Source organism: Anarhichas minor, unplaced genomic scaffold, assembly GCF_050575085.1.
Source record: "Anarhichas minor isolate MPS153535 unplaced genomic scaffold, ASM5057508v1 ptg000025l, whole genome shotgun sequence".
Taxonomy (NCBI): domain Eukaryota; kingdom Metazoa; phylum Chordata; class Actinopteri; order Perciformes; family Anarhichadidae; genus Anarhichas; species Anarhichas minor.
The window spans coordinates 4,633,413-4,645,120 of record NW_027466471.1 but is presented as its reverse complement, the minus strand read 5'-3'; the positions used below and the strand labels follow the sequence as shown (position 1 = coordinate 4,645,120).

The following is an 11,708-nucleotide window of genomic DNA, read 5'->3' as shown; positions in this document are numbered from 1 at the left end:
TAAACCTTTTATATAAAGTGGTACTGAGATTTTAATAAAATAAGACTTGGCCAACTACCAAATGGAGGCTAATTCCTCTTCTTTACACTGTATATTCCAAAGTTTAACTTCCATCTACTAAAGAATGCTTCACTTAATCTTTACAGCTTCTGTCATCTCTCTCTTTTTTTATCAACACATCCTCTCTTCACCTGTCATACAAAAAGTTAGAGGCTGCCAAAACAAACAAAATAGCTTCTGTAATAAGCTCCTTTGAAGAAATTGAGGCTTTCACAACACCTGTAATCGTCAATGTAGCAACCTTTTAAAACTGCCAAAAGGGCATTTTAGTGAAACTACCAGTCTGCCAAAGGGATTGCGTAGGTTCAAATACCTTCCAAAGAAGAGGCCACAAGTAAAGAGCTGTGGGGCAATCATGTACCCCGACCACCATCATCAAACAGGTTTATACTTCGCCTCTGCATGCAGAGAAAAGGAGGGAAATACTTCTCGTTTAAAAAAAAAGAAGAAAAAAAATCTTTGCTTCATTGATCGGCATTTTTAGTGGTTGGGAGCTCTGTATATAAATCCAGCAGACGCTTGTTGATGATCACACAGAGGGAGTTGGCCTGAGAACGTCAGACATCACACCGGCAGAAGACAATATGTTTACACAAAGACAGACGTACGCGGAGCACGGTAAGGTTCTAGTTTATTACATTTGAAATTATTTAAATTAGGTGAGTTTGCAGTTTGTTTAAATTAACTGAAAGGTCCCTGCTTATAGAAAAACTATTACAATTTGATGTTTTGGTGATGTAGCCCTTTCTATAAAAGTAAAAAGGGGAATACCATTATACCAAATTGCAGGCAATTTTTTTTTGAGTAGTAAAAGTATCACAGCATTTGTGAGATAAAGAATCTTATTTCCCTCCATGTGTTCCAGCCCTCCACTCAGCAATGGCAGCGCTGCTTCTCCTGACCACAACAGTGCAATCTGCAATGCTGACTAACAACCTCCCGGCTACAGCAACTCCTGCTCTGTGGAACTCATCACTGACCACACAGCTCATCAACGGTAAGCCCCCCCCCCCCGTGACTCTGTAAAGGATGAGCGGTTTGGTAAATGGTAAATAATAAATAATTTGACAGCAGTATGGGTCCCACCTCCTGCCACAAGAGGACAAATAAATAAATGAAAAATGTTGTCACTCACTTATTCAAAAAATATTTTAATTTGTATTTTAAACAAACCAGTAAAGTCCGTTTATTATTTCTTGTTCATTCAGTTTTTATTTGAAAAACTATTGTTTTGTCATGTATCCATCATTTTTGCTTTTTTGTTTGTTGATTAATTTCTAGTCAGTTAAATGGCACAAATAGGCCCCCATACATTTAAGTTAAAAGGTTGAAAAGCTACTCTCTCTCTCTCTCTCTCTCTCTCTCTCTCTCTCTACAGGCAGTATGGAGAAACCTAAGGTTCTGCTCTCGAGCAGATCGTGCAGAAGTGAACATGAAACGTTCTGTGAAAACGATGGAGAGTGCATGTACCCCCAAGACAGCGACGAACCCTCTTGCATGTAAGCGTTATCTCAGACATGTTGAAGCCTGGCCTATAGGCTCACTGCGCATCCTGAATGTGTTTTTAGTTTTTCATCCACATGCACATGTTGGTTCGTGTTCGGCTCTGGAATGCGCTCACATATTTATGCGTATAATCCGCAGCTGCAAGTCCTCCTACAGCGGGCGTCGCTGCATGTTAATAACCCACTTCTCGTACTCTTCACCCGACTTGGAGCAACTGCTTGGCATCAGTTTTGGTGTCGCCATGCTGGTCATTGTCCTGGCCTTCATCATTTACTGCCTTGCTAATAAGAGGTGAGTGTCTGCAGGCTTTCTCCATACAAAGCTGTATAAAGGAATAGGGGCACGTAGCAATGGGAGAAATATAGTATTTCCATATTGAATTGTTAATAACAATATAAGAATACGTTCTAATTCATATGGTTGTTTTTTTTCTTCTGCAGGTGTATAAAATCAGCACCGCTCAAAAAAAGCTGCACCGTCTGAGTTGTCGGTCTGACCCCATGTTTGCCATCATCTTCGTCATCATCTTCATCGTCATTATGAAACATGAACCATCACACTGTATAAATGACAGCATTGGCAATGATTTGCAAAGCAATTAAGAGACCATCTTTGGACTTTTTAAGGAGGAGGAAAGAGCAAACCGTGTCTATTTATGTTCAACAGATATGATTCATTGTCCTTTAAAGAATGAGGGAGAACTAATCTGATTATTTATTGTATTATAGCAATTAACTTATTGAAAGTGTTCAATTTATTTTAGATTTTGTAATAAATTTATGAAAAATGTACGTGTCGTTGAAATTGTTGTGGGTAAAAGTTGAGTAAACACACACACACACTTCTTACTTGGATATTTTGTCTAAATGGGAGACTCCACAAGCATGTTCTTTGTTATGGCACCATTTTGGATTAGAACATCTATGAATAAATAGAAAAAAATGTAACAGTAATGTCCCTGTGACACATAAGGGTCAAATACAGTAGGAAGCCAACTGTTATTTAAAAGTTGGTGTGTGCCTGTTAGATATGAATGTATTACTCCCTTGAGGGGATAATACCCATGGATCCAGAGACAAAAACTCTCCCAAAAAAAGCAAATTTAATAATACTGTATCACAAAATTGACATGTAAAAGAGCCTGCATGCCAAATACCAAACAGTACACATGTACAAAATGACGTAAAGCGGATGTTCAGAGGAGAGAAAATTATGTATTTGAATCTTCTAATACAACTTGTTGAATTGAATGATGAAGATACTGAAAATAGAATAAAATCAGTTTAAACAAATATAAAAAAGGTACATAAAACACAAACACAGGTGTTAACATCCAACAGTTAAAATCAGTGAACAAATAGGTAACCACGCCAGGATACAAATGGCAAAAAGGGTTTCTATTAGAAATAACTTATGTATGAACATTCACCAGTATACCCAGTACCAGAAATACCAGTTAGAACAGTAAGCCAGAAACTCAGGGTCATTTCAATTATTTCGATTTGAGAAGTCCAGTGTGTTTATAAGATACCTAATAGTGAAATATTTTTGAACGAAAGAGAGATAATATATGTACTTGAATATAATAATAATAATAATAATACATACATTTTATATAGCGCTTTTCAAAATACCCAAAGACGCTTATGTCTTTGGGTATTTTGAAGATATGAATATGCTTACCTTATGCTATAATAGGTGCAGGTAGGCTATGATTAGGTTGGATTTTTCCAAATCATAGGCATAGGGCCTAAACTATATCTGTCTGAAGAGGTAGAAAGTATCTGCATATACTCAATACTGCACTCAGGTTAAGTTTTAATGTACTTGTACTGAGATTTATTTGATGTTATACTCCACTATATTTCAGATGGAAATATTGTGCTGTTTTTTTACTGCTCTACACTTGTTTCTCAGCTGTTTTTACTCGTTACTGATGCTAATAGATTAAGATCTTTCAAACAAAACAGTTTGTTAAATCTAATGCATTGCAACAGGTTACTGTTAACCAGCAGCATTTAAAGCATCTCCACCTTGACCGGCTACAACAGTAAAATGCTCCTTGCATGTTTTTGCTTCAGTATAATACATATTAACCCTTTAGGCTAATATATAATAACACAACTTTTTGCCATTTTGCTCCATGATAACCACTGCGTTTATTTTTGCTGATAATTTTAACATTAACTGGTACTAAATCCGAGACTGGGAGCAGTTCTATTGCCTCTCAATTTGGCGACGGCTGAGCCGGCGGCTCGCAGCTAACGGTGCTAATAGTGATAACAGTGGCAAAAGTGCTGACAGAGCTAACTGCGTTCACCTGAGGGGGGGACTGGAGGGTGGGTGCTGCGCTTCCGCAAACGACACCATCGGTCAGGACGGTGTTATCGGCTGTAAACCGCCATAGAGAGCAGTACAGAGCGTTGGCCACGCTCAAACGCACTTACATGTACTAAAAAGCTGCTATATCAATGCTCTGAATCCTGTATGTTGCACCTTTAAGTTGGATATTGAATGAAGATCTTTACTTGTAAAGGAGTATTTTTACATTGTAGAATAACTACTTTTTCTTGAGTAAACGGCGTGAATACTTCTGGCACCAATATGTATCTGTCGTAGTACACAATATGAGTAAACGTACATCTGAATTTAAAGGAGCCCATCAATGATACAAAGGATGACAGGAAGCAGCTCCTCCTCGTTCTTTGTGTTGATTGAAATGGTGCCTTCAGGGTCTTTTCTACTTTGAAGTTTGAAGTGTGAAATTGTCTAAATTACAGGCGTCTTTCATCACACCCAGACGGCAGGATGGATCCCATTGGTTTCCAGTTTGTCTGTGTGCCAGGAGAGGAGTCGACCTGCCGCCTTTTTTATCTAATCGTTAAATTATTTATTTTTTGTTGAGAAATCGAAGGTGCCAGTAATCCAGAGGACTCTTGCCTGCACGCGCCAACCGAGCCTCACCTCCTGTCATCGACCTGTCCGTCTGTCGGCCGTGAGCATGGGGAACAGCAAACCCTCAGCACTCCTCTCGCTTATCGGTAAGTTCTGTTGGTTTCTACCGTTCAACGGGAGGAAGAAGTGTGTTGTCTCTGGTTTCTCTGCGTGGGTTCGGGCTGTTAAACCACACGGTGCTAAAATGTAGCGAAGGGGAGCGCATGAGAAAAAGGACATTAAACGCCACTGATGAAAAAGCAGGTCGCTGTCAGAACGTGTGCAGTTTTAAAGCCACAGTTACTTGAGTGTTTAATACTACTTTATACTTTAAACTCCACTTCATGTCACTACACTCAGCAGTCAAGGAAGTACTTCAAATGATTCACGACAGTAAAACAACACTAATGAACCGGTTTTAATGATACAATAACGTTACTTTTGATGCGTTCAGTGACGCATTTAGCTGGTGGTACTTCTGCACTTTTACTTTTACCTGAGTGAGATTTTGAATGCGGTATTTTTACGTATATCGGAGGTAACGGAGATGAGTACTTAAATACTTTTACTCCAATGTGTTTTACTGTGACTTCTATCCCCCCCCCCCACACACCTTTTTTTTGCATCTTCCAGAGTGTTTGAAGAAGTATTCGGATCTTTTAAGTATAACCACAGTCTAAACAAATACTCTGTTACATGTAAAAGCCTTGCATTTATAATGTTCTATTCAGTATCAGAAAAAGAGTAGTTTATTCATAATGCAGCATTATTATTATTATCTGGAGTATTTTCATCATGTTATTTTATACTCATATCAGAGGGAATTATTGTTCTTTTCACACTATATTTTATTGAGCTGTTACAAGACCTACCAAACATATGATTGGCTGATAAGACGTGAAGCAGTGTGACATATTAAAACACCCAAATGTGTATTCAAATGTTTAAAGTGACCTCAAGCAGGTATATTAAATGGTAATAAATAATTACGCTAATAAATAATAATCAGGGTCCATCCTGCTGTGCAATGACTACTTTTTCGATACTTTAAGTAGGAAGCGCTTCTGCAATTTATCTGAAATTATGGATGCAGGACTTTTACTATAATAATCAATAATTCCTCTCCTGCCACATTAAAATGCAGCTAATGTCAAATAATATTATCTCCAAAGTGTCATCATTTCTTAACCCTATACATTAAATCCTTTATGAGGACTTAAAACATGAACATAATTTTATATTGGAGGCAATGTAACTGCATCGGTTTGAATTCAGCAGTAATTACGGACCCATGGGCAAATTAAAACCCATCAATTTAACTCAAATTTAAGTTTCACTGTTGAACCTATAAGGTGCATTTTGCTTTGTGAGTATTTTACATAGATCAAGATCAAACTTCCTCTTCTATCACTTAAACTAATTGAGCGATCAGTTATCGCCAAACATGAGGCCTGTTTCTTAACTTCACATGAGTGACTTCAGAAACGAGTAGAAGTTTTTGGAGTCGGGGCGAAGGACATTCCTGTGTGGATGAGCTGACGCACGCGCTGAGCTCAGAGCCCGAGGGATGCTGGGAGATGCTGTCAATTAAACTGCGAAGATTTATTGTTAGGAAGCACACGCATGCGGTCTGATTAAATCTGTCATTAGCTTGTTGCTCACGTTCCTTCTTATATGTAAAGAGTCATGTAACATTGTAGCTTGTATAAACTGACGAGCGCCCAGTAGACACCATTAAAGCCCTGCATTTTAAATCCAACTTAAGTACCGAAGTAAAAGTACTCATTCGGTTATTATGACATTATTAGATTCTTAATAATGATGCATCAATGCAGTTGTAGCTGGTGGAGGTTGAGCTAGTTTTAGATCCTTTAAAGTTTGGTGGTTTATTCCCTTAGGTGGTTCCCAACCTAAGGGTCGGGCCCTTCCAAAGGGTCGCAAGATAGATCTGAGGGGGTCATGAGATAATTAATAGGAGAGGACAGAAGAAAAACAAATCTCTGCTGCATACATTTGTATTCATGTTTTGGTTTCTCTAATCTTAGTTGTTTTATTTTGTGAAATATTCAAAAATTCTACGTCATTGGGCATCGAGCAAATATATAAGAGGAACCACAGACGTTTTAGAGGGGAGATAATCTAGACACTACTTATTCATAAGGGCTCACAAGCCAAACATGTTACAATCTGCAAAATAACCGGTAAATGTAGCGGTAAAATAAACAAAGTGGTGGTTTCCCTCTGAAGTGTAGTGGAGCAGGCTGGTCTCATCCAGCATTCGTAGCTATACCTACGAAAAAGAGTGCGCCGTAATTCGTAGATATCCCACAAAATTATTATTATTTTGTAATTATGAGCCAGGAAGTATAAAGACTCCAAGCGGGGCAGGTGGGAGGGGAGGCGGATAGGTCAGCCAACCAGCCAGGAGACAGCTGTTCGTTCCCCATGTGAAACGAGAAGTCAACGTTGATTTAATTGTCACATAACTTGCGTAATGTAGTTCACGATCTTTTCCTAAACCTAACTAAGTATTTTAGATTTTTTCCTAAACCTAACTAAGTCGTTTTGTTATCTAAGCCTAACTTAGTATTGTACGATCTTTTCCTTCACCTAACTAAGTAAGACCTTTTCCTAAACCTAACTAAGTCGTTTTGTTGCCTTTACTTAAGTATTTAATGGTCTTCGTCTAAACCTAACTTAGTATTTCACAAACCTTTCCTCAACCCTTACTAAGTATTTTTGTTGCCTAAACATAGCTAAGTATTTCACAACCTTTTCCTAAACCTAACTTAGTATTTTACGATTTTTTCCTTGACCTAACTAAATATTTTACCATGTTTTTCCGAAACCTAACTAAGTATTTTTGATTTTTTCCAAAACCTAACTAAGTAGTTTTGTAATCTAAACCTAACTTAGTATTGTACGATCTTTTCCTTAACCTAATTTAGTATTTTACAATATTTTCATGATCTTCGCCAAAACCCAACTAAGTATTTTTGTTGCCTAAACATAGCTAAGTATTTCACAACCTTCTCCTAAACCTAACTTAGTATTTCACAAACTTTTCCTCAACCCTTACTAAGTATTTAATGATCTTTTCCTAAACCTAACCAAGTACTTTATTGCCTAAACCTAACCGAGTTTTGTAGTTCATGCTTCTATTCCTCTCTTTGTTTACTTCCACTGTGCAGGCACACATTAGTTCTTGTTATTAACCAGTTATCCATCATGATAACAGTTGGCCTGCGCTGATAACCTTCCCTCCTTTTGCTGCTGTTGATAATGTGGGTCATACACAGCCAGCTTGTTGTGGCACTTCTCACCTTTACCCTAGATTTATTGTATTAACCCGCTCGGTGTCAGACGAGATTCACATTTCCTCGTCATTGTGCGAACCGTCGGAAAAATACAGGTGCAATTCCCGTCTAAATATCAGTGAATAAGGTGGGATGAGTATTGGGATCACGTTGACAGATCGCAGTGAGACAGTGACTAATGATATAAATGGGCTGATTGGACAGGGATATAATTAATAATACAGAAGTGGCTTTGTTGATATTTCCAGCTCACGTGCACTCTGTACTTTACACCAATCAGCCACGTCAGAGACACCCAACAACCGGGCTGAGTCGTCTCGTGGAAAATATCTCTGCAGCCATAACAACAGACTGATGGCCAGGCTTTTATAGCGAGTATAACCAGCTTCATAACCAGTCGTAACCAGACACATCTTGCATTCAGGTTCATGGGTTTGTTTGCTTTTTTCACCCTCCAACTGCAGGAATGTGGGCGTCTGCGAATGAAGTGCAGTATAAAGTTGTGCAGGCTGATACAGGCCCCACGAGCCGCACAGCTTCACGTCCTATTGTTGCCAAGGTTTGGCAGAGAATCTTATTATTATTATAGAAAGTTATTTTCTTCATGTTTATGATTTCTGAATATTTTCTAAATGCTAGTGTTGTGGTGTCTTATCTAAACACAACAAACATAAATCATTTTGGGGTGTTGTGGACTAAATGATCAACATACTGTTACAATCCCTTTGCTCACATAAAATATCCATTTAACAAATGCAAATTCAAAGTAATTCAAATTTTCCATTGCAGTAAATCTTTAAAACGAAATAATCTTATGTGAAAATGACATTTGCAACTGTAGAGTTCTCTGTTTGCGTGACAAATCAAGGTTTTATGAACAACAACAGTCATTTGTAATGATAATTGAAATTAGGTCACAGTGTCTATGTGGTAAAACACTTATGATAAGACTTAGATATGAATTTAAGGTTATCATCCTGAATAAAAATCAGGCTATGACTGGGTCTGAAAAGGGAAGCCAATGTGTAAGTGCCTTAAACTTGCATTCTTTCTACTGACCAGCAGGGGGCGACTCCTCTGGTTGCAAAAGAAGTCTGATTGTATAGAAGTCTATGAGAAAATGACTCTACTTCTCTCTTGATTTATTCCCTCAGTAAACATTGTAAACATGAGTTTATGGTCTCAATCTCTAGTTTCAAGTCTTCTTCAATACAGCACGATGTTCATCTAGTAAATTATGGTCCATTTAGAGTCAGATAGACCATAAAGCAGAGTATGCTTTAGGGCGGGCTTACTGTGATTGACAGGTCGCTACCACAGCGTTGTCCGGTGTTTTCAGTTCATGAAAGTTAATTGTAATATTTTGGTCACCTAAAAATGTCTCATCAGCGTTCGGTTGTACTTAGCTCCACCCTCTTGTGTCACTCTGGTTGCAAAAAAAAACAAGATCACAATGGCCAAAAACCAAGATGGTGATGGCCAAAATGCTGAGCTTGGACTTCAAAACGGTAATCCACAAACCAGTATGTGACGTCACAGGGACTACGTGTACTTCTGATATACAGTCTGTGGTAAAGTCACATGTCACGTGGTATGGTAACCAAAATATCCTACAAAGGGCTAGTTAAGTTCAATAGAACTGACCTAATGACCTTGAAACCAGTGTGACTAATGAGACCAATATTCTGTTCAACAGGTGTCATGCTGCTCTGGCCGTATGTTCTCACCAGGAGCGTCTCATCCAGACTGCAGACTGCAGACAGCACCTCTCTATCAGCAGGTATTCAACCAGACAACCGCAACACATCCCTTTATTTGTCAAGTATATTAAATGGGCAGGGATTTGTCTTTAAAATATATAAGTGCAAACACATAATTCCAAGTATTGTATTGCATTTGGAGAACTGGAAGTAATCTCATACAGGATATTATTCTCTTGGTACGGAAGATTGCAATCTGCACTTTGGATTTGAAAAAACGTATACTAAAAATAACATTAAACCTGAAAATGTATGAAAACCTTAAACTTGAAAAATAGTTGTGAGTTATGAGACTTGAAACGATTTGCTGATCAACAGAAAACTAGGCAACTATTTGGATAACAGGTTGATTGTTTGAGACTATTTTCAAGGTAAAATATCAAACATATTCTCCAATGTGAGGATTTGCTGCTTTTCTCTGTTTTGTATCATTTCAAGTTGAATATCTTTGGGTGTTGGACTGAAACAAGACACATGAAGACGTCACCTAAACTGGCCGTTTTTCACGATTTATATTTTATGGACAAAGAATATTTGTAGATTAATTGTCAATGAGAATAATTGTTAGTTGCAGCTCTAGTGAAGACTTCCTTAATTTGAAGGTGCTGAAAATGATTTCAGCTCAGAATTGTTTATGTATTTCACATCCAGTGTTCTGAATAAAAGACACAAAACAATAAAAGATATATATACTCCGTCTAAATCCAATGTGACACCTGCTTTTTTTTAAACTTTATTTATACACCACCTTTCAAAACAAAGTTACAGAGTGCTTTACCCTGGAGAAAAAGATAAAGCAGTAAATAGAAGTACAAAAAATGACACTTAGTAAAATCCACAAATTTAAAAAGACGTAAGAGTAAAATAAACAAATTAGGGCTGTAAATAACAGTTACTTTCATCATCAATTAATCTGTTAACTATTTTCGCGATTACTACAAATGCTTTGGTCTGTAAAACATCAGAAAACAGTGAGAAAATGCACAATATCCTGGGGCACACACCAATGAAAATGTCTTGCTTTTTCCGACCAAAAGTCCAAAAACATTGAATTAACTATAATGTACAGCAAGACAAACTCTTACCTTTGAGAACCCGCAACCATCGAATGTTTGACTTAAACGCTTGCTCTATCATCAAAATAGCAGCAGACAATTTATTTTTCTGTCTTCAGTGATTTAGAGATTCAAAAGATGTTTGTGATTCTGGAAGCCTCAGCTGCAGAGTTTCCTGTGAAAAGCTTTCCCATCAGCTGTCCTGCTGTTGCTGTTTCAGGCCAGGGAGGAGAGCGCCCTCATGTGGTGAAGAGGTCGACACAGAACTGCGAGAGCACGTTTGACAGCTACTGCATGAACTCCGGCCAGTGCATGCTGCTGGTGGACCTCAACGAACACCACTGCAAGTAAGATCCTGTGTGTGTGTGTGTGTGTGCTAGTTTTAATCACCAGGTGGGATCAGGCATGACTCTCTGTCTCTCTGTGTTGCAGGTGTGAGAAGGGCTTCTACGGCCCCAGGTGTAGCAAACTGGAGCTCGTCGTTCAGCCAATGGGAGAAGAGCAGATCATTGTCACCATTTTCTGCTTGGCTCTGCTGATTATAGGTGTATCCGGAGCTCTGTACTTCTGCTGCAAATGGTACGGCTTTAGTTTGTGAATGAATTCATGTTTGCAATGGTATTAATCTTTGATGTGAATTTACTATTTGTGAGAGCTATAAGAAGGGTATTAACCAGTTCATTGTTAACGTTGATAATGATGTCAATATCGTTGTCGTTGTCAATACCCGTATATAATACCTATATATATATATATATATATATATATATATATATATATATATATTTATTTTTTTAAATTATTTTTATCTTTTATTATTTTATTTCGTTAATTTCTTAGTTTATTTTTAACGTATCCAACGGTCTCACTGAGCTTTCTGTTGTTATTATTGTTGTTTTTGCTGCTTTGACTGTCAAAGCACTTTGTGAACTCTGTTTTTAAAGGTGCTATATAAATAAAGTTATTATTATTATTATTATTATTATTAGGAATGTAGCTGGCCAGGTACACTAGCTTTGTTGCAAAAAAAATATTTCCAAGTAGGCTAATTTATGTCTAGTATTGAGTCCAAAAGG

The 11,708-nt window shown here is 37.7% G+C and overlaps 2 protein-coding genes across 2 annotated transcripts; both read left to right on the top strand.

Moving 5' to 3' along the window:
- Window positions 1–644: 644 nt before the first annotated feature.
- On the top strand, window positions 645–2,049 carry LOC142957174 (epigen-like). Its single transcript, XM_076098781.1, has 5 exons — window positions 645–678; window positions 926–1,057; window positions 1,439–1,559; window positions 1,705–1,857; window positions 2,007–2,049. Exons 1-5 carry the CDS (start codon window positions 645–647, stop codon window positions 2,047–2,049), a joined length of 483 nt encoding a protein of 160 aa, XP_075954896.1.
- A 2,518-nt stretch (window positions 2,050–4,567) lies between these two features.
- On the top strand, window positions 4,568–11,230 carry LOC142957671 (proepiregulin-like). Its single transcript, XM_076099622.1, has 4 exons — window positions 4,568–4,607; window positions 9,514–9,597; window positions 10,853–10,979; window positions 11,065–11,230. The coding sequence occupies exons 1-4, from the start codon at window positions 4,568–4,570 to the stop codon at window positions 11,228–11,230; spliced, it is 417 nt and encodes a 138-aa protein (XP_075955737.1).
- The last annotated feature ends 478 nt before the right edge of the window (window positions 11,231–11,708 follow it).

What these genes read in the sequence shown, in the direction of transcription:
- LOC142957174 (XM_076098781.1), top strand. Translation starts at nt 645, where the DNA reads ATGTTTACACAAAGACAGACGTACGCGGAGCACG. An exon ending in AGCGACGAACCCTCTTGCAT is followed by an intron (nt 1,560 to 1,704) that starts GTAAGCGTTATC and finishes TATAATCCGCAG; the next exon opens with CTGCAAGTCCTCCTACAGCG. An exon ending in TACTGCCTTGCTAATAAGAG is followed by an intron (nt 1,858 to 2,006) that starts GTGAGTGTCTGC and finishes TTTCTTCTGCAG; the next exon opens with GTGTATAAAATCAGCACCGC.
- LOC142957671 (XM_076099622.1), top strand. Translation starts at nt 4,568, where the DNA reads ATGGGGAACAGCAAACCCTCAGCACTCCTCTCGCTTATCG. An exon ending in AGCACTCCTCTCGCTTATCG is followed by an intron (nt 4,608 to 9,513) that starts GTAAGTTCTGTT and finishes TCTGTTCAACAG; the next exon opens with GTGTCATGCTGCTCTGGCCG. An exon ending in CTCAACGAACACCACTGCAA is followed by an intron (nt 10,980 to 11,064) that starts GTAAGATCCTGT and finishes TCTGTGTTGCAG; the next exon opens with GTGTGAGAAGGGCTTCTACG.